Source organism: Oncorhynchus clarkii, chromosome 28 (genome assembly GCF_045791955.1).
Source record: "Oncorhynchus clarkii lewisi isolate Uvic-CL-2024 chromosome 28, UVic_Ocla_1.0, whole genome shotgun sequence".
Taxonomy (NCBI): domain Eukaryota; kingdom Metazoa; phylum Chordata; class Actinopteri; order Salmoniformes; family Salmonidae; genus Oncorhynchus; species Oncorhynchus clarkii.
This window is the reverse complement of record NC_092174.1, coordinates 30951983-30973063: the sequence shown is the minus strand read 5'-3', so window position 1 is coordinate 30973063 and position 21081 is coordinate 30951983. Positions and strand designations below refer to the sequence as shown.

The 21081-nt window shown below is 42.5% G+C and overlaps 1 protein-coding gene across 4 annotated transcripts; it reads left to right on the top strand.

Annotated features, from left to right (window-relative positions):
- Positions 1 to 1530: 1530 nt before the first annotated feature.
- Positions 1531 to 19879, top strand: LOC139387262 (alanine aminotransferase 2-like). Of its 4 annotated transcripts, none has more exons than XM_071133376.1 (12): positions 1531 to 1637; positions 2133 to 2324; positions 12643 to 12732; positions 12968 to 13076; positions 13264 to 13397; positions 13636 to 13879; positions 14269 to 14348; positions 14454 to 14590; positions 14750 to 14924; positions 15407 to 15562; positions 19126 to 19238; positions 19440 to 19879. In XM_071133376.1, the coding sequence occupies exons 2-12, from the start codon at positions 2187 to 2189 to the stop codon at positions 19528 to 19530; spliced, it is 1467 nt and encodes a 488-aa protein (XP_070989477.1). In that variant the 5' UTR covers positions 1531 to 1637; positions 2133 to 2186; the 3' UTR covers positions 19531 to 19879. The 4 variants fall into 4 exon arrangements, with proteins under 4 accessions (XP_070989477.1, XP_070989476.1, XP_070989478.1 ...); XM_071133375.1 differs by having other exon boundaries at positions 1537 to 1661; XM_071133377.1 differs by lacking the exon at positions 1531 to 1637 and adding an exon at positions 1722 to 1825.
- Positions 19880 to 21081: the final 1202 nt, after the last annotated feature.

The following is a 21081-nucleotide window of genomic DNA, read 5'->3' as shown; positions in this document are numbered from 1 at the left end:
TTGTATCTGAAACTGAGTGACTGATAGATTTCCAGGGCGGGAAGGGAGGTGATATTGAAAGGCATTGTATGGAAAAAAATGATGTTGACACACTCAAGAGCCCACACAAAGCAACTTATCTAATCACACTTCTTTTTCAATTGCTACTAGGCTCTCTGCTGTGTTTTTACAACCATTGTGCTCAGTGTGTCTTTTGTACTAAGTTAAATTCTGTTTCATGGATGATTGTTTGGCCATGGAAGAAATTATCAGTGGAGTTTTCTCCAGGAAACACTGACGATATGAAAGGTTGAATGGCTGGACTCTCCATTGGTGTCATGGTAATGCTGTAGTACAATGAGATGCTTACTTGCAGGTACATCCCTCAACTATGTGGCAAAAATCAAAATAGAAGTAAAAAAAAAATAAAATACATACAAATTAAAGTTCAATAGAATAAAATAGAATCACATTTGGCAGAGATATAAATCGACTAAATGGAAAGCACTCGAAACAAATGTATAGTAAAATATTGACGTACAGTATGTATGGAGAGCAAAGTGTTTGAATTGTGAAATACGTTGTGCAATAATAAAGGTGTGTGTGAATGGGTGTGTGTGTATGGGTGTGTGTGTATGGGTGTGTGTTGCAGAAGGACAGATGCTGTGTTTCTTCAGCAAATAGACAGGTTTGTTTGACAGCTGATATGTGACCCTATTCCTCTGTCAGAGCTCCCTTTCTGAGCTCCCAATCTTTTTAAAATGTATTTATTTAACTAGGCAAGTCAGTTAAAAACAAATTATTATTTACAATGATGGCCTAGCACAGCCAAATCATAACCCGGATGACGCTGGGCCAATTGTGCGCCGCCCTATGGGACTCCCAATCATTGCCAGTTGTGATACAGCCTGGAAACTAACCAGGGTCTGTAGTGATTTCTCTAGCACTGAGATGCAGTGCCTTAGGGCTCCCGAGTGGCACAGCGGTCTATCTTAATACAGAACTAAATCACTTTGACTAAATGATGTCCCTTATCAGACCACTTTGATACTTGAAACTTTGTAAGTCAATAGTTGATCCGGTTCTTTGAGTCAAATCTGTCCACACTGTTGCAATGGAGATCTCCTATCCACTGTCACCATGCTCATCAACCCAATGATGTAATTAGGAAAATTGCACTGGGGGTAAGGCCTACTGAAAGTAGTCTATATGAAAGGTTATTTAGGAATGCTGTATCATTTGAATTTAGCATTTATGTTAAAGAACTGTCAGCTATAAATAAAGCAACATCTACCTCAGTCATTCACACTAAAACTTAACTAGCCTAGTGTGGAGGGCCCTTAAAACTTCACCAGTTGAGCAAACCAGTTGAGCACAGTGCACATTTCGTGTAAATATGCTGCTGCTACAAGCAGTGGGAGAACGGCTTGAGTTCAATTAGGAGGAGTTGCGCAAAATGTCTGCAGAATGGCCTGGTCAGCAGTCTCCTCCCAGTAGTCTAGAGTGCGCTGCCGGGTGTGTGTTTTAACAAACGAAAGAGAGGGAGTTCCATGGAAAGGGAGCAAGTTTGAAGCTGCGCCCGGTCTCCTCGCATTGGCTTATCGATTGTGTCTGTCGTCTCGGTAACCGGAGATCCGATCCTGACTGACAATTTATCCGTGCGTAGGCAAATGGGGATGCAGGTTGGATTCAACTCACAAAAGGGGTGTATGGGGGAGTAATGTTACAATGTGTGCGGTGTGCAGAAGAGAAAAGAGTGCACCAATCTGTGAATAACGGGTTGGGGAAACAGATCTTCTATCACTCCCCCTGAATAAAAAAAACCTCACCTCATTCTATCGTAATTGTAAGGTTCAAAGCCCTGGTTGACTTTTTAAAACATTTTTTTAAGCCAACTGCACAACAAACAGTTGTCTGTGTGTGTGCATTCATTGAGCGTAGAGGGGTCGCAGCACTTCACAGCTAAAGAGATAGAATATTGTAACATGTCTGCTTCGCGCATAGGACAAATGTTACCATCCAGAAGCGTGAGCGTTTTGAACGGAGGAAATGTATGGTTTTTCGGCGGCGGGGCGCAATACCCCGCGGGGTACCTCGTCTCTGGGGTCCGCTCAATGCTGATTCCCTCTCAGCTGTCACCTTTTTCCCCCCAGAGTATAGCACTTTCAGGAGTCAGCGAACGGCGGCGTGGACTTGCCCAAGAGAAAATGACCGAGAATGGAGTGTTCTCCCGGGACAAGGTGTTGACCATCGACACCATGAACCCCAGGGTGAAGAACGTCGAGTATGCGGTGCGCGGACCCATTGTACAGCGCGCCATGCAGATCGAGAAAGAGCTGAGAGAGGTATGCTTAAAATAAACGTTATTAATTAAATTGTATTGTGATTTAGACTACCCTACACGCAAATTATTAGTTTCTCTCAGTTCGAAATATATTGCAGTTTTCAAAGTGGGAAAGCAATCTCTGACACTGTCCCATGCATTGTCAGTATTTCACCTAGACTCACTGCACCAGTCTGACTTTTAACCTAACTGGACACTACTCTCCTGTGGCCTCACTGGCTCTGCTTTTCTGAAATTGCAACTGTAGCAGAGTGACACGCTTGTTAAACTTGCGTAATATATGTGACGAGACGATTTTGGTGGCCTGTCACTGGCTAAAGATGTCCCTGTAAATGCCATAAGAAAGAAAAAAGCAACTCTGAAGTTAAATTGAGACTGATTATTTAAATAATCAAACGCTGATTCCAATCAGATTTGCATGTACAAATTATGTACAGTACCTGTCAAAAGTTTGGACACACCTAATTATTACATGGTTTTTCTTTATTTTTACAATTGTCTACATTGTAGAATAATAGTGAAGACATCAAACCTATGAAATAACACATATGGAATCATGTAGTAACAAAAAAAAGTGTTAATTTGTGGAATTTCTTTCCTTTTTAATGCGTTTGAGCCAATCACTTGTTTTGTGACAAGGTAGGGGTGGCATACAGAAGATAGCCCTATTTGGTAAAAGACCAAGTCCATATTATGGAAAGAACAGCTCAAATAAGCAATGGGAAACAACAGTCCATTCTTATTTTAAGACATGAATCTCAGTCAATTTAGAACATTTCTATAACTTTGAAAGTTTCTTCAAGTGCAGTCAGAAAACCATCAAGTGCTATGATGAAACTGGCTCTCATGAGGACAGCCACAGGAAAGGAAGACCAGAGTTACCTCTGCTGTAGAGGATAAAGTCATTAGAGTTAACTGCACCTCAGAAATTGCAGCCCAAATAAATCCTTCACAAAGTTTAAGTAACAGACACATCTCAACATCAAGTCTTCAGAGGAGACTGCGTGAATCAGGCTTTCATGGTTGAATTGCTGCAAAAAAACACTACTAAAGGACACCAATAATAAGAAGAGACTTGCTTGGGCCACGAAACATGAGCAATGAACATTAGACCGGTGGAAATCTGTCCTTTGGTCTAACGAGTCCAAATGAGAGATTTTTGTTTCCAACCACCGTTTCTTTATGAGACGCAGAGTAGGTAATCGGATGATTCCCACCGTGAAATGTATGATTCCCACCGATGATTCCCACCGTGAAGCATGGAGTGGGAGGTGTGATGATGTGGGGGTGCTTTGCCGCAGGCAGAACAGTTGAAACTGGAGCAGCATCACGGCCAGGTGGACTGGGGACAGCAAGGAGTCATCATGCCAGGTAGTCCTGAGGCATGGTCCTAGGGCTCAGGTCCTCCTCCAAGAGAAAGAAAGAAAGAGAGAAAGAGAGTAGTTGGAGAGAAGATACTTAAATTCACACAGTACACCGGATAAGACAAGAGAAATACTCCAGATATAACAGACTGACCCTAGCCCCCGACACATAAACTACTGCAGCATAAATACTGGAGGCTGAGACAGGAGGGGTCAGGAGACACTGTGGCCCCATCCTATGATACCCCCGGACAGGGCCAAACAGGAAGGATATAACCCCACCCACTTTGCCAAAGCACAGCCCCCACACCACTAGAAGGATATCTTCAACCACCAACTTACCATCCTGAGACAAGGCCGAGTATAGCCCACAAAGATCTCCGCCACGGTAAGGGCTATTTGACCAATAAGGAGAGTGATGGTTCTGCATCAGATGACCTGGCCTCCACAATCACCTGACCTCAACCCAATTGAGATGGTTTGGGATGAGTTGGACTGCAGAGTGAAGAAAAAGCAGCCAACAAGTGCTCAGCATATGTGGGAACTCCTTCAAGACTGTTGGAAAAGCCTTCCTCATATAGCTGGTTGGAAGAATGCCAAGAGTGTGCAAAGCTGTCATCAAGGCAAATGGTGGCTACTTTGAAGAATCTCAAATGTAAAATATATTTTGATTTGTTTTACACTTTTTTTGGTTACTACATGATATTGTTATTTCATAGTTTTGATGTCTTCACTCACTATTATTCTACAATGTAAAAAATAGTACAAATAAAGAAAAACCCTTGAATGAGTAGGTGTGTCCAAACTTTTGACTGATACTGTATATCCCTGTACCAAGCTCGTTTGCCATCACCGCTTTGCCACAGACCTGTTATGACAACATCTGATCCATAGGCGAAATTTCCACAATATATACAGTTCTTCAGAAAGTATTCACACCCCTAGAATTTTTCCATATTGTGTTATGTTAAAATGTGAGATTAAAATGGATTTCATTGTCAATTTTTTGTCAATGATCTACACAAAATACACTGTAATTTGAAAGTGGAAGAACAATTCTAACATTTGCAAAGAAATTATGAAAAATAAAACACAAATATATCTTCATTACATAAGTATTAACCCCCCTGAGTCAATACATGTTAGAATCACCTTTGGCAGCGATTACAGTCTCTAAGAGCTTTGCACACCTGGATTGTACAATATTTGCACATTCTTATTTTGAAAATTCTTCAAGCTCTGTCAAGTTGGTTATTGTTCATTGCTAGACAGCCATTTTCAAGTCTTGCCATAGATTTCCAAGCCGATTTATGTCAAAACTGTAACTAGGTCACTCAGGAACATTCAATGTCATCTTGGTAAGCCACTCCAGTGTATACTTGGCCTTGTGTTTTAGGTTGCGCTTTGTATTCAGGACATAAAGTTAGTTACTATATATATATTGGTTGGGTGCCCACTGGAGGTCAGGGGGCCCCCAGATAGCATATGAACATGTTATGTTTGACATTGCTTATGTTATAAGCAATGTCAAAATGTACAGAATTTCAGGAAATGTAATTTAACTGTCGACTTGGCACTCCGGTACCTCTTGCCGTGTGGTAACAGAGAGAACAGTCTACGACTTGGGTGGCTGGATTCACACACACTCACACATACTGTGGACACACATTCACACACTACACATATGCTGCTGCTACTCTGTTTATTATATATCCTGATTGCCTAGTCACTTTTACCCCTACCTACATGTACATGTTACCTCAATTACCTCGACTAACCAGTGCCCCCGCACATTGACACAGTACCAGTACCCCCTGTATATAGCCTTGTTATTGTCATTTTATTGTGTTAATTTTTTTACTTTAGTTTATTTAGTAAATATTTTCTTAACCAACAATGTCGTTTTAAGAAAATAAGAGTTTGTAAGTACACATTTCACGCTAAGGTTTACACCTGTTGTATTCAGCACATGTGATAAATAAAATTTGATTTGATTAGAATTCCTGTTGAGTACCTTTTCTTTCACTGAGACCGGAAGCTCAATAATTACTCACAGGTAAAAATCTGTCATTCTGCCCTGAGCAAGGCAGTTAACCCACTGTTCCCTGGGTGCCGAAGAGGTGGATGATTATGGCAGCCCCCCCGCACTAGAGGTCAACCGATTATGATTTTTCAACACCGATACCGATTATTGGAGGACAAAAAAAACCTGATACCGATTAATCGGATGATTTTTTAAAATTTTTATTTGTAATAATGACAATTACAACAATACTGAATGAACACTTATTTTAACTTAACATAATACATCAATAAAATCAATTTAGCCTCAAATAAATAATGAAACATGTTCAATTTGGTTTAAATAATGCAAAAACAAAGTGCTGGAGAAGAAAGTAAAAGTGCAATATATGCCATGTAAGAAAGCTAACGTTTAAGTTCCTTGCTCAGAACATGAGAACATATGAAAGCTGCTGGTTCCTTTTAACATGAGTCGTCAATATTCCCAGGTAAGAAGTTTTAGGTTGAAGTTATTATAGGAATTATAGGACTATTTCTCTCTATACCATTTGTATTTCATTAACCTTTGACTATTGGATTTTCTTTTAAGAATGTGTTCTTAACTGACTTGCCTAGTTAAATAAAGATTAACTAAAGGTGTAATAAAAAAATAAAAAAATAAAAAAAATAGGCCAAATCAGTGTCCAAAAATACAGATTTCCGATTGTTATGAAAACTTGAAATCGGGCCTAATTAATCGGCCATTCCGATTAATCGGTCAACCTCTACCCCGCACCTCTCTGATTCAGAGGGGTTAGGTTAAGTGCTGTAAACACATTTCAGTTGAATGCATTCAATTGTACAACTGACTAGGTATCCCCCTTTCCCTTTCTCTTTCCATTTCACTTGGATAAATCACATTTTGATCTTGTGAATCCCATTTGTGTGTAGCCTTGTACTAGTTGTGCAATAACTGGTTTACAGTGACTTTAGCAACTCTTGTCATGTGCTTGCACTTCCCTTTGCCCTCCAGTCTAACTGTTCACCAAAATCTAGACTTTTTGGGTGCATTTGCTCACACACCCAGTGTGTCGCCCTCCTGCCAAAGTCTACTACCTTGAAGGTTAGTTGACATTTTTTCAAGTTTGTTGAGCCTTCTGTTGGTCATCTGTTGATTTTGAAAGCAGGCAGATTGATCTGTCTCTGTGTCTCTATCTCCCTCACCCTCACCCTCTGTCTCTCTCTCTCCCTCACCCTTTGCCTCTCTCTCTCTCTCTCCCTCAAACTCTGTCTCTCTCCCTCTGTCTCTGTGTCTCTCTCTCTCCCTCACCCTCTGTCTCTGTCTCTCTCTCTCCCTCACCCTTTGTCTCTCTCTCCCTCTGTCTCTGTGTCTCTCTCCCTCACCCTCCTTGTCTCTCTCTCCCTCACCCTCTGTCTCTGTGTCTCTCCCTCCTTCACCCTCTGTCTCTGTGTCTCTCCTTCACCCTCTGTCTCTGTGTCTCTCCTTCACCCTCTGTCTCTGTGTCTCTCTCTCCTTCACCCTCTGTCTCTGTGTCTCTCCCTCGCCCTCTGTCTCTGTGTCTCTCCCTCACCCTCTGTCTCTGTGTCTCTCTCTCCATCGCCCTCGCCCTCTACCTCTGTGTCTCTCTCGCCCTTGTCACTGTTTGTTCTCTGTTATACAGTATCAGAGTTGTTCTCTGAGCTGAGAAAGATTCAGGTCAAAGTCCACAAGTCAAACAGAAAACTGAGAGATTCAGTTCAGTCTGTGGTCTGTTTTTACATCAGCTCTATTTAAACGTCTGACCTCACAATGTCGTACAGTATGTCATCTATCATCAGAGGTCAGAGGTCAAATCCTCACTTTACCCCAGACCAATACCACTGTCTCCTTTAAAAGCAATAACTCATCACTCCTATAGCCCCCCTGCAGTCCTGTGACATTTGTTATGTGAAATGGGTGAATGATCTAGACCAGAGATGGGAAACACTGATGGGGGTAGTGGCCACAAAAAAATCTGAACTCATCATGAGGGGCTTTAGTTGCTTGTGGGTCTGTGTACCCACATCCATACCCACACATGCAGTCGGAGCCGGCCTCAGCCTTTTGGGGGCCCTTAGTAAAATGTCATTCTTTCCCCACCATCGGGTGAAGAGAATGATTTGCAGTTTCACAGAAATGTTACTGCAATTCTACAACTTCTGCCATAGTGTGGAGAGACATGTTAGCATTTTTAATATGAGAAATGGTTTTAATATGATATCTGATTGAGAATGACACACAAAATCAATGGGGGCCTCTCGGTCGGTAATCTACTTCTGTAACCGATGTGAAATGGCTAGCTAGAAAGCGGGGTGCGCGCTAATAGCTTTTCAATCGGTGACATCACGCGCTCTGAGATCTTGAAGTAGTTGTTGCTCTTGCTCTGCAAGGGCCGCGGCTTTTGTGGAGCGATGGGTAACGATGCTTCGGAGGGTGGCTGTTGTCGATGTGTGCAGAGGGTCCCTGATTCGTGCCCGGGTAGGGGCGAGGAGAGGGACGGAAGCTATACTGTTTCACTTGCTCCATAAAGATCCGATAATACCCCATAAGTGTAATCCTTACCTGCCCCATCCCCTCTTGCTTTCAGGGGTTGACAAGGAAACCCAGAGATAGTTTACTGTGTGTGCAAAGTGTAGTGTGCAAAGTGGCCCAATCTGAGTGCTATTTCTAGGAAAAAGATTGAAGTGTTTCTGTGTTTGAGAGAGAGAGAGGCACAATCTCTAGCTGGGTAGGGGGGTGGAGAGACTGCCATATGGTGACCTTTGCCAGGCGGCCCTATGGCTTTACCAAAATGCAAAACGTAATCTTCATGGATTTTCTCTTTTATTTGTTCTGACTCATCCTCAAACACCCCAGGCAACCAGGAGCCTACCTGGCTTTGGGGCAGGTTGGTTGTTCAGGAGTCTACCTGGCTTTGGGGCAGGTTGGTCATTCAGCGGTCTACCTGGCTTTGGGGCAGGTTGGTCATTCAGCGGTCTACCTGGCTTTGGGGCAGGTTGGTCATTCAGGAACCTACCTGGCTTTTGGGCAGGTTGGTCATTCAGGAGCCTACCTGGCTTTGGGGCAGGTTGGTCATTCAGGAGCCTACCTGGCTTTGGGGCAGGTTGGTCATTCAGCGGTCTACCTGGCTTTGGGGCAGGTTGGTCATTCAGCGGTCTACCTGGCTTTGGGGCAGGTTGGTCATTCAGGAGCCTACCTGGCTTTGGGGCAGGTTGGTCATTCAGGAGCCTACCTCAGGGGTTTCCCAATAAGTTATTACATCGTTATGTCATACTGAGCACCTAGAAATAGAAACAATGTGTGTTTTGTTATGTATGGGGACATCCAAATATCCAACTAACACACAAACCATGTGATGTATCAGGTGTAGTCTATCTGTAGACTCTTCCAAGTATAGCTGGGCCAAACCAGTCTTTTGTAACTAAGAATACCTGCTTTTTAAACTGAGCTCTGGTGAGTGTTAGGCTTGTATGTGAAAACAGGGCACAAAGCTTACATTCACTTGCTTGCCTTTATCTAAACTAGGTAAGGAAAGAACACACACTTTCAACAAAATGCATTTTGTCTTTCTCTGCTCTCTCTCTATCCTCTTTTCACCCTGTCTCTATGTTGTCTTACTAACATACAAACCTTTTTTGAGGGCTCAGAGGAACTGCAGTGTTTCAGGTGCAGATAAAGTTCAGGAAAATGTTCTGATACCTGAGACGACTTAAATAGTCATCATTAGTTAATTCCCCTCTTAGCCAAGCAGAAAGAGAAAAAACAGTGTGAGCAAAACAACGTCACATCAACAAATCCAGCCCAAATCATGTCAGTCAGAGCTTTTGTTCCTTGCTCATCGGTTGGCTGATGAACGGTGAACAGAAGGCCCACTAGTTTGTTCACAGATCTGTTTTTGCTGTCTTACCAACTCCTAGTCACAACAGATCTAGGACCAGGCTAGAGGCCCACGGAGATGCCTTCTACATCCTCAGGGGTAACCGCGGAGACTGCGAGAATATTGTGCAATAGCACAGCACGCTGTCGCTTTCTTTAATGAATGAAAGGCATCATGTTACATCTCCTGCCTTGAAGAGTAAACTAGAATCCATAATGATGTCACTTTCTTTGGCCAGACTTCAAATTTGTTTTGCCAGTCCAATTACAATGCTACTCGTCAGAGACAGAAAAGGAGAGGCAAATAAACGTACACGTGCAGAAAGAGCAAAAAAACACTAGAGAACAGAGTTAAGCATTAGAGAGAGGACAACATCAACCGTAGGCTAGTCTCAATCATCTTACAAAGAACATGCAATAGACAGCACTCTGACAAGCCATAGGACTTAATCGGTGTATGTGTCAACAAGGGGTCTACTAGGTGTTCTTAATCTGTGACAATTTAAAAAGCCCTGCTGAGATAAAATTCCTTCTTAGGAACTCTTAGGACATTTTAGAAAGTTCCCAGGTTTTTTGCACATATGTTTTTAACCATACAGTATGTACTCTCTACTCTTAGTATGAATGCTGGGGACCGACTTTTTATCTGTTAGCAGTGAAATGTAGGCTACTATCTACTCTCAGCATGAGTGGAATGGGAGATCCTTTGTATTCCGTGGGTGTCATTCTCCCTGTTGTTTGTGATTGGTCTGGACTGCAGAAACACCTCTGTCGTGTGACCGATTGGAGTGTAGTAGTTTTTCTTCTTCTGTTGTGTACTTTGGTGGTCATTGCTGGTTCAGCTGGCCCAATTAGATTGGATAAAGTCTCTGGTGGGTAGAACAACAGCGGGCCTGCTTTGCTTCCCACTGAGTTTGAATGAGTTCCACTTGAGGCCACCAACTGCTGTCTATCTTGTTATATAGGGTGTCAAATACCAAACATCTGGACACTGACTGAGGAGTCTGTGTTCTTGGCCAGTTCAGTTCCATCATCCATCAAGGCCAGTTTGATACATTCAACTGCTTGACATATTGTTCTCCGTTACTGTATTCTGAGAGAAGTAGCTAAGTAGTGGCATTTTATTGACCTATAAGGACAGAGAAAATGGTACAGACAGCTACCCCCTGTTTCTATTGGCTTATAAGGACATAATGTCACCACACTCCCTAAAAACCTCCCCAAATTCATTTTTAACCATTCTCCATGTCGCTTTTGAGTCTATTTTTTTTTTTTACTCTGCAGTTGACACCTGCTTTACTACTTAACGTCTGTATGTTTCTACAGCTGGAGTCTAGCTGATGCAACACTTGACAGGGCTTTCAGGCAGCCTGGGAATGTGTGTCTCTTTTTGTTTTCCAGATAGCATTTTCTCTGCTTTAATGTACACTGAGTGTACAAAACATTATGAGTACCTGCTCTTTCCGTGATATAGACTGACCAGGTGAATCCAGGTGAAAGCTATGAACCCTTATTGATGTCACTAATTAAATTCACTTAAATCAGTGTAGATGAAGGTAAGGAGACAGGTTAAAGAAGGATTTTCAAGCCTTTAGACAATGGAGACATTGATTATGTATGTTTACCATTCAGAGGGTGAATAGTCAAGACAAAAGATTTAAGTGCCTATAAACGGGTTATGGTAGTAGGTGCCAGGTGCTCCAGTTTGAGTGAACACTGCTGGGTTTTTCACGCTCAACAGTTCCTGTGTGTATCATGAATGGTCCACCACCCAAAGGACATCCAGCCAACTTGACACAACTGTGGGAAGCATTGGAGTCAACATGGGCCAGCATCCCTGTGGAACGCTTTCGACACCTTGTAGAGTCCATGCCCCGACACATTGAGGCTGTTATGAGGGCAAAAGGTGGTGCAACTCAATATTAGGACAGTGTTCCTAATGTTTTGTACACTCAAGGTGAGTCTTGTTTTGACTCCCTCCACTCTGCTTCCAAACACACGTAGACGCACATTATGTGGTATGTATTTGTAGGTAGGTGTGTTTTATCTTATCATTTGCAAACCCTGCCTCCCTTTACACATTACACCTTCACAGAGACCGCTAACATTGGATTGTATTACTCCCGTTTTATGTTTTGTACAGCGCTAATGTCCTACATTTTAGGACAAAAGGCAAGGGGAGTGGAGAGCATGTATTGAACCAATGCATGTTTGCATAAGACTATACCTGATGTTTGCATAAGACTATACCTGATGTTTGCATAAGACTATACCTGATGTTTGCATAAGACTATACCTGATGTTTGCAAAAGACTATACCTGATGTTTGCAAAAGACTATACCTGATGTTTGCAAAAGACTATACCTGATGTTTGCAAAAGACTATACCTGATGTTTGCAAAAGACTATACCTGATGTTTGCAAAAGACTATACCTGATTTTGTGTTTGTGCTTGAGAGTTGAATAAGTAAAAACACTTGGTAAAGAAAATTATAAAGAGCTGTTTGGCTGTTACTAAGGGTTGTCTATTTTAGTGCATTTGCTATCGACTAACATTGTTTGAGAGAGAGAGAGAGAGGTTGGGAGAGGAGAGGAGGGAGGGAGAGAAATAACGAGACAGTGTGTGAGAGGGAGGGAGAAAGAGAGAGGGAGAAAGAGAGTGAGACAGAAAGAGAAATATAGCTGACGCCAATGCCAAGCCTTTTCCAGAGCTCTTGTTTGTTCTCCTGATAGCATGACTACAGTAGATGGGCACCTTTAGCTTTACCTGAGGTAGTGGAGACATCTGAGATTAGAGCCGTGGCTGGAGTCTAGGAGGACGTGACCTCATACTCATGTCTTAGTTATAGAGGGACACACTAAGATTAAGTAGTTCTGAATGGTTAAGTATGAGTTTATAGGTTTATAAAGAATAAGGTAACGTATTGGTCTGCATTTCTGCACTGCACACCCCTGGGATCCAGCAAATCCTTCATCCATCTCTTTCTTCCTTGCCCTAGTCTTTTCATCGTTTTGTGTCTTGTTTCTGTGTCCTGAAGGGACTGAAGAAGCCTTTCACTGAGGTCATCAAGGCCAACATCGGTGACGCCCATGCCATGGGCCAGCAGCCAATCACCTTCTTCCGACAGGTCTGCTTTTATTCCCTAAGTTCCAAACCATTTATTTAATACCTCAGTTCTCTTTTTGATTACAGGATGTCTTTCATTCTCCTTTATCATTTGAAACCGTTCTGTCTAAGGCAAAAACACATTGTGACCTTTTCATGCAGATTCATGTGGTGTTTCATGCAGATTTGTGTACATTATTCAGCATCAACTTCTGCCTGTTCCTCACCTTACTCTCTGTCCTCCCTTCCTCCTCAAGGTCTTGGCACTCTGCTCCTACCCGGAACTATTGAATGAAAACATGTTTCCAGAGGATGCCAAAAACAGAGCACGACGCATTCTGCAGGCTTGTGGAGGCGGTAGTGTAGGTATGTTGTTCATGCACTGGATGGAATGTGTATTATAAGGATGTAAGTTAAAATATAATTATGTTTTGGCCAATAGGCCTGTGTTAGCCTTTTGGTGACCGCATAAACAATGAAATGACCTCCAACTCCGGTCCTGGAGCACTGTAGTGTATTGAGTTCTCTCTCTCTCTCTCGCTCTCTCTCTCAGGTGCATACAGTGCCAGCCAGGGAATAGACTGTGTGCGGCAGGACGTGGCTCGCTACATCGAGCGTCGGGACGGGGGTGTACCCTGTGACCCAGACAACGTCTACCTCACCACCGGCGCCAGCGACGGCATCGTAGTAAGAACTCAATACAAAATCAAATAATTGTGTTTTAAAGTAACATTCTCACTGCAGATAAAGAGGAAGGCGTAAGGAGAGCTTTGAGGATTATAGGCTTGAGGTGCACCTATCAGTCGGCCTATCTCCCAGCAACTTTATCACCTATTTTTCTTGATTGATTGATTGATTGATTGCATGAATTACCTACCATTTGCTTACCAACTCACTCCCTTCTCCTCTCCCCTGTCTTTCCTAGACCATGCTGAAACTATTGGTGTGTGGTGAGGGTGCATCGAGGACAGGGGTGATGATCTCCATCCCTCAGTACCCTCTGTACTCGGCTGCCCTGGCTGAGTTGGGCGCTGTACAGGTCAACTACTACCTGAACGAGGAGAAGTGCTGGAGCATGGACCTTAGTGAGCTAGAGAGCTCCCTAGCGGAGGCCAGGAAGCACTGCAACCCCAAAGCCCTCTGCATCATCAACCCTGGTAACCCCACTGGTAAGTAGCCAAGCTTAACTGGGGGTTGAACTTCCTGATTTAGCCTTGGTTTCAATTCTCCTCATTAAGAAATGCGACTGAGAACGAGATTTGAGTCTTGAAGACGTGCTTTGATGTGGGTGTCTCTCTTGTGTGTTCAAACATTAGAAGTGTATGTATTTTTGCTCTGCCAAAACAGTTACACTCACCCTTCTAGATAACTTGCAACTTTCTAAACAGTTCTTGTGTCTGTTCTTGCGTTATTCCTAATTATCTTGCAAAATATAATTTTTCCGTCCAGTCATGACACTAGATGGCGCCAGAGAACAAAGATCCCACTTGGACAGAAACCAAAATGCCCAGTTCTACTAATATGATTCTGAACCTTTCCCTCTCCAACTCTGTGATAGGTCAAGTCCAGAGCAGACAGTGTATTGAGGACGTGATCCGATTCGCTGCTAAAGAGCGACTCTTCCTGATGGCTGATGAGGTAAACCAATCAGACCTTTTTGTCATCCTCCTCATAAACATAATTTCACCTCTACATTCATCTCTTACCCCCTGACATCCCTCTCTCTCTGTCCCTCTCCTCCAGGTGTACCAGGATAATGTGTATGCGGAGGGTTGCCAGTTCCATTCCTTTAAGAAGGTGCTTTTTGAGTTGGGACCAGAGTACTCTGACAATGTAGAACTGGCGTCCTTCCACTCCACCTCCAAGTGCTACATGGGAGAGTAAGATCATTCTCATTACTTTAACATGACCTGAAATATCAACCATTATATGACCTTACTACTTCAACCAATATAGAAATAGGGAGACCTGTAGATATGGTGCAGTTGTGTCTTGCCTTCTGAGTCTCTGATTTCTCTCTCTCTTCTCCTGCCTGCTAGGTGTGGTTTCCGTGGGGGTTACATGGAGGTGATTAATATGGACGCGGAGGTGCAGGCCCAGCTCTCTAAGCTGGTGTCGGTCAGACTGTGTCCCCCCGTCCCTGGTCAGGCTCTGATGGACCTCGTGGTCAACTCTCCCCAGCCTGGGGAACCTTCCCACATCACCTTCATGAAGGTAATGATATATGGTCATTAAGCAGACATGGACTTAAATGACATACCAGACTGTCAACATTGACAGGGACACACATTCAATATATACTGAGTATACAAAACATTAAGAACACTGGCTCTTTCCCTGACATAGACTGACCAGGTGAATCCAGCTGAAAGCTGGGATTATTGATGTCTCTTGTTAAATCCACCTCAATCAGTGTAGATGAAGGGGAGGAGACATGTTAAAGAAGGATGTTTAAGCCTTGAGACAATTAATACATGGATTGTGTATGTGTGCCACACACGCACGCACACACACGCACGCACGCACACACACACACACACACACACACACACACACACACACACACACACACACACACACACACACACACACACACACACACACACACACACACACACACACACACACACACACACACACACACACACACACACACACACACACACACACACACACACACTCTTCTCCATGTCCAGGAGCGCACAGCCACCCTCAGTCTCCTGGCAGAGAAGGCTAAACTGACAGAGCAGATTCTGAACACAGTACCTGGGATCACCTGTAACCCTGTTCAGGGAGCCATGTACTCATTCCCTAACATCAGCCTACCAGAGAAATCCATCAAGGAAGCTAAGGTCAGTTAATACCACTATAATTTACCAGGGCCCCCTTTGTGGGACTAGCCCTGTATACACATGAATAAACAACAATTACACTATATATATTATATACACATCAATTACCAAATTATTCATATGGTTGCAAAACACAATCATATGAAACAAACCCATTCTTCAGTAGATGTACAACACAGCAGCTCTGGACTGAAATACTAATCCAGGAAATTAGAAAATGATAATTATGGAGTTTATGGTCCCATCGCCTGTTGAAATAAATACACCGATTAAGTTGATATATTTGATTGTGAGATGCGTTTCCTGTATACAGTATGTACAGTACCAGTCAAAAGTTTGGACACCCCTACCTACTCATTCAAGGGTTTTTCTTTATTTTTACTATTTTCTACATTGTAGAATAATAATACATTGTAGAAGACATCAAAACTATGAAATAACACATATGGAATCATGTAGCAACCAAACAAGTGTTAAACAAATCAACATATATGTAATATTTTATATTCTTCAAAGTAGTCATCCTTTGCCTTGAGGACAGCTTTGCACACTCTTGGCATTCTCTCAACCAGCTACACGTGGAATGCTTTTCCAACCGTCTTGAAGGAGTTCCCACATATGCTGAGCACTTGTTGGCTGCTTTTCATTCACTCTGTAGTCCAACTCATCTCAAACCATCTTAATTGGGGTGAGGTCAGGTGATTGTGGAGGCCAGGTCATCTGATGCAGCACTCCATCACTCTCCTTGGTCAAATAGCCCTTAAACAGCCTGGAGGTGTGTTGGGTCATTGTCCTGTTGAAAAACAAATGATAGCCCCACTAAGCGCAAACCAGATGGGATGGTGTATCACTGCAGAATGCTATGAATTCTAAATAAATCATAGACAGTGTCACCAGCAAAGCACCCCCACACCATCACTACTCCATGCTTCACAGTGGGAACCACACATGCGGAGAACATCCGTTCACCTACTTTGCGTCTCACAAAGAGACGACAGTTTGAACCAAACATTTCTAATTTGGACTCGTCAGACCAAAGGACAGATTTCCACCGGTCTAATGTTCATTGCTGGTGTTTCTTGGCTCAAGCAAGTCTCTTCTTCTTATTGGTGTCTTTAGTAGTGGTTTCTTTGCAGCAATTTGACTATGAAGTCTTGATTCCTGCAGTCTCCTCTGAACAGTTGATGTTGAGATGTGTCTGTTACTTGAACTCTGGGCAGCATTTATTTGAGCTGCAATTTCTGGGGCTGGTAACTCTAATGAACTTATCCTCTGCAGCAGAGGTAACTCTGGGTCTTCCTTTCCTGTGGCTGTCCTCATGAGAGCCAGTTTCATCATAGATCTTGATGGTTTTCTGACTGCACTTGAAGAAACTTTCAAAGTTATAGAAATGTTCTAAATTTACTGAGATTCATGTCTTAAAGTAAGAATGGACTGTTGTTTCTCTTTGCTTATTTGAGCTGTTCTTGCCATAATATGGACTTGGTATTTTACCAAATAGGGCTATCTTCTGTATACTACCCCTACCTTGTCACAACACAACTGATGGGTCATATCCATTAAGAAGGAAAGAAATTCCACAAATTAACTTTTAACAAAGCACACCTGTTAATTGAAATGCATTCCATGAAGCTGGTTGAGAGAATGCCAAGAGTGTGCAAAGCTGTCTTCAAGGCAAATGGTGGATACTTTGAAGAATCTCAAATCTAAAATATACTGTATTTTGAATTGTTTAACACTTTTTTGTTTACTACATGATTCCATGTGTTTTTTCATAGTTTTGATGTCTTCACTATTATTCTACAATGTAGAAAATAGTAAAAATAAAGAAAAACCCTTGAATGAGTAGGTGTGTCCAAACTTTTGATCAGTACTGTACAGTGCCTTGCGAAAGTATTCGGCCCCCTTGAACTTTGCGACCTTTTGCCACATTTCAGGCTTCAAACATAAAGATATAAAACTGTATTTTTTTGTGAAGAATCAACAACAAGTGGGAGACAATCATGAAGTGGAACGACATTTATTGGATATTTCAAACTTTTTTAACAAATCAAAAACTGAAAAATTGGGCGTGCAAAATTATTCAGCCCCTTTACTTTCAGTGCAGCAAACTCTCTCCAGAAGTTCAGTGAGGATCTCTGAATGATCCAATGTTGACCTAAATGACTAATGATGATAAATACAATCCACCTGTGTGTAATCAAGTCTCCGTATAAATGCACCTGCACTGTGATAGTCTCAGAGGTCCGTTAAAAGCGCAGAGAGCATCATGAAGAACAAGGAACACACCAGGCAGGTCCGAGATACTGTTGTGAAGAAGTTTAAAGCCGGATTTGGATACAAAAATATTTCCCAAGCTTTAAACATCCCAAGGAGCACTGTGCAAGCGATAATATTGAAATGGAAGGAGTATCAGACCACTGCAAATCTACCAAGATCTGGCCGTCCCTCTAAACTTTCAGCTCATACAAGGAGAAGACTGATCAGAGATGCAGCCAAGAGGCCCATGATCACTCTGGATGAACTGCAGAGATCTACAGCTGAGGTGGGAGACTCTGTCCATAGGACAACAATCAGTCAATCAGTATATTATACAAATCTGGCCTTTATGGAAGAGTGGCAAGAAGAAAGCCATTTCTTAAAGATATCCATAAAAAGTGTTGTTTAAAGTTTGCCACAAGCCACCTGGGAGACACACCAAACATGTGGAAGAAGGTGCTCTGGTCAGATGAAACCAAAATTGAACTTTTTGGCAACAATGCAAAACGTTATGTTTGGCGTAAAAGCAACACAGCTGAACACACCATCCCCACTGTCAAACATGGTGGTGGCAGCATCATGTTTTGGGCCTGCTTTTCTTCAGCAGGGACAGGGAAGATGGTTAAAATTGATGGGAAGATGGATGGAGCCAAATACAGGACCATTCTGGAAGAAAACCTGATGGAGTCTGCAAAAGACCTGAGACTGGGACGGAGATTTGTCTTCCAACAAGACAATGATCCAAAACATAAAGCAAAATCTACAATGGAATGGTTCAAAAATAAACATATCCAGGTGTTAGAATGGTCAAGTCAAAGTCCAGACCTGAATCCAATCGAGAATTTGTGGAAAGAACTGAAAACTGCTGTTCACAAATGCTCTCCATCCAACCTCACTGAGCTCGAGCTGTTTTGCAAGGAGGAATGGGAAAAAATGTCAGTCTCTCGATGTGCAAAACTGATAGAGACATACCCCAATCGACTTACAGCTGTAATCTTAGCAAAAGGTGGCGCTACAAAGTATTAACTTAAGGGGGCTGAATAATTTTGCACGCCCAATTTTTCAGTTTTTGATTTGTTAAAAAAGTTTGAAATATCCAATAAATGTCGTTCCACTTCATGAATGTGTCCCACTTGTTGTTGATTCTTCACAAAAAAATACAGTTTTATATCTTTATGTTTGAAGCCTGAAATGTGGCAAAAGGTCGCAAAGTTCAAGGGGGGCGAATACTTTCGCAAGGCACTGTATGTGCCATCCCACTGTAATACCTCTTTTCCTCTTTGTCTCTCTCTCTCTCCCCCCAGGCGCTTGGCCAGGCTCCAGACATGTTCTACTGTATGAATCTGTTGGAGGAGACTGGCATCTGTCTGGTCCCAGGAAGTGGCTTCGGACAGAAGGACGGCACCTACCACTTCAGGTCTGGACAACCCAGTTTGCTCAAACATTTTACCACAGCCTTTCACATCCTGAGATGGGTATAATTTCCCTTTTTGATATACCTAACAAGGTAGAAATGTATGCAACAGAAAAATAGTATATATGGCCTTTAGTTTCCAATGCCCTGCATTTCGTTCAAAGTTCCCTTTCTCTCTCTCTCTTCCTCTTTCCCTCGTTCCAGGATGACCATTCTGCCGCCCACAGACAAGCTGAAGATCTTACTGGCTAAAGTAAAAGAGTTCCACCAGAAATTCACTCAGCAGTACTCTTAACTATCTTCCTTAATAACTTCCTAACTTTCACCCAATCAGAAGAGAATAGCACACTGAACACTATGCACAGTCTACCAGCCAACCTAACAGAATTTCTGTCACTAAGTGCCTACTGTGTTAGTGACTCTGTCGCCAGTCACCTTGATCATGCACTTTAGCCCCTTAGCCTACAAGATTCCAATAAATGGTTGACTCCGACTGTACATGTAAAACTGTAGTGATTATGAACACCCGGGATATTGGGAGATGTAGTTTTTAGAAATCAGGACAAGAGCTGTAGTTTTTTATTTTGGGACATATCAAATTCAGTTCAATCTGGCATACTTGATAAAATTTATATTAATTGTCATCTCAGTTGTGTTTTTGTGTGTGTGCCTGCGTGTGTGTGGGAAAGAGGGTATGTGTCCTTGTGTGTGTTTCATGATTACAAGTCAAGGCCAGTATGATGGTACAGTAGTGCTGTATGAAATGAAGAAACTGAAAGCACTAGTACATTATTTCCAAACTCTGTAGAAATGATTTTGTCAGTATTGTAGACAAAGGCACAGGGAAGTATTGTGTATTAGAGAAGCTTTCACAGTGATTTTAAATTGAAAGATGATTTTATTGTATTGAAAATCTCCATCATATAGTCTTTTATAATCATAGTTTCAATTTGGCCCTTTTTTGTGTGTACATTTTCACCATCGTACATTCTATATAGCAAACTAATGGAAAAACCTGGACAAAGAAAAGACAGCAGGGAGAAGAATTTTGAATAGCAGGAGTATGAAATTCAAGGTTATTAAAGTGAGATTTAAAAAAAAATGCAGTCAGGGATTTTCTGAATTATGAAGACAACAGCCGTGCATGACAATTATCATGGGAGTGAGTGAGGAGGTTCCTGAATAAACACACACACACACTCCCTTGGGAGAGGCTGTAAATCCACTTGTCTGTCCCCTACGGAGTCTGTCAGATCTAGAGGATAAAAGCACATCATGTTCCACAACTACCTACATTACATGGTACACAACAACCACCGTACAATACACCAGCCAGCACCACCTTACAACCATACATCCAACCCCTCCTCTCCAGCCGTACAGACAGCCCTCCTGAGCCCCCATACCTACAGAGTGGGAAAGGGAGTTGGGTTGAGTCCATTCAAACTCAAGCTTTTAATCTGTAAAGATTTTTCTCCCTCCTTCTCTCTACAGGGGCTGCCAGCCTTCATTATCCATGACAAAGCACAGCCCCTTTCTTAATTAACCACCTTTTAGTATTTCTATATCCCTTACAATCCCCCCTCACAGCCCTTACAATCTCCCCTCACAGCCCTTACAATCTCCCCTCACAGCCCTTACAATCTCCCCTCACAGTCCTTACATCTCCTCTCACAGCCCTTACAATCTCCCCTCACAGCCCTTACAATCTCACCTCACAGCCCTTACAATCTCCCCTCACAGCCCTTACATCTCCTCACAGCCCTTACAATCTTTCCTCACAGCCCTTACATCTGCCCTTACAATCTCCCCTCACAGCCCTTACATCCCACCTCACAGCCCTTAC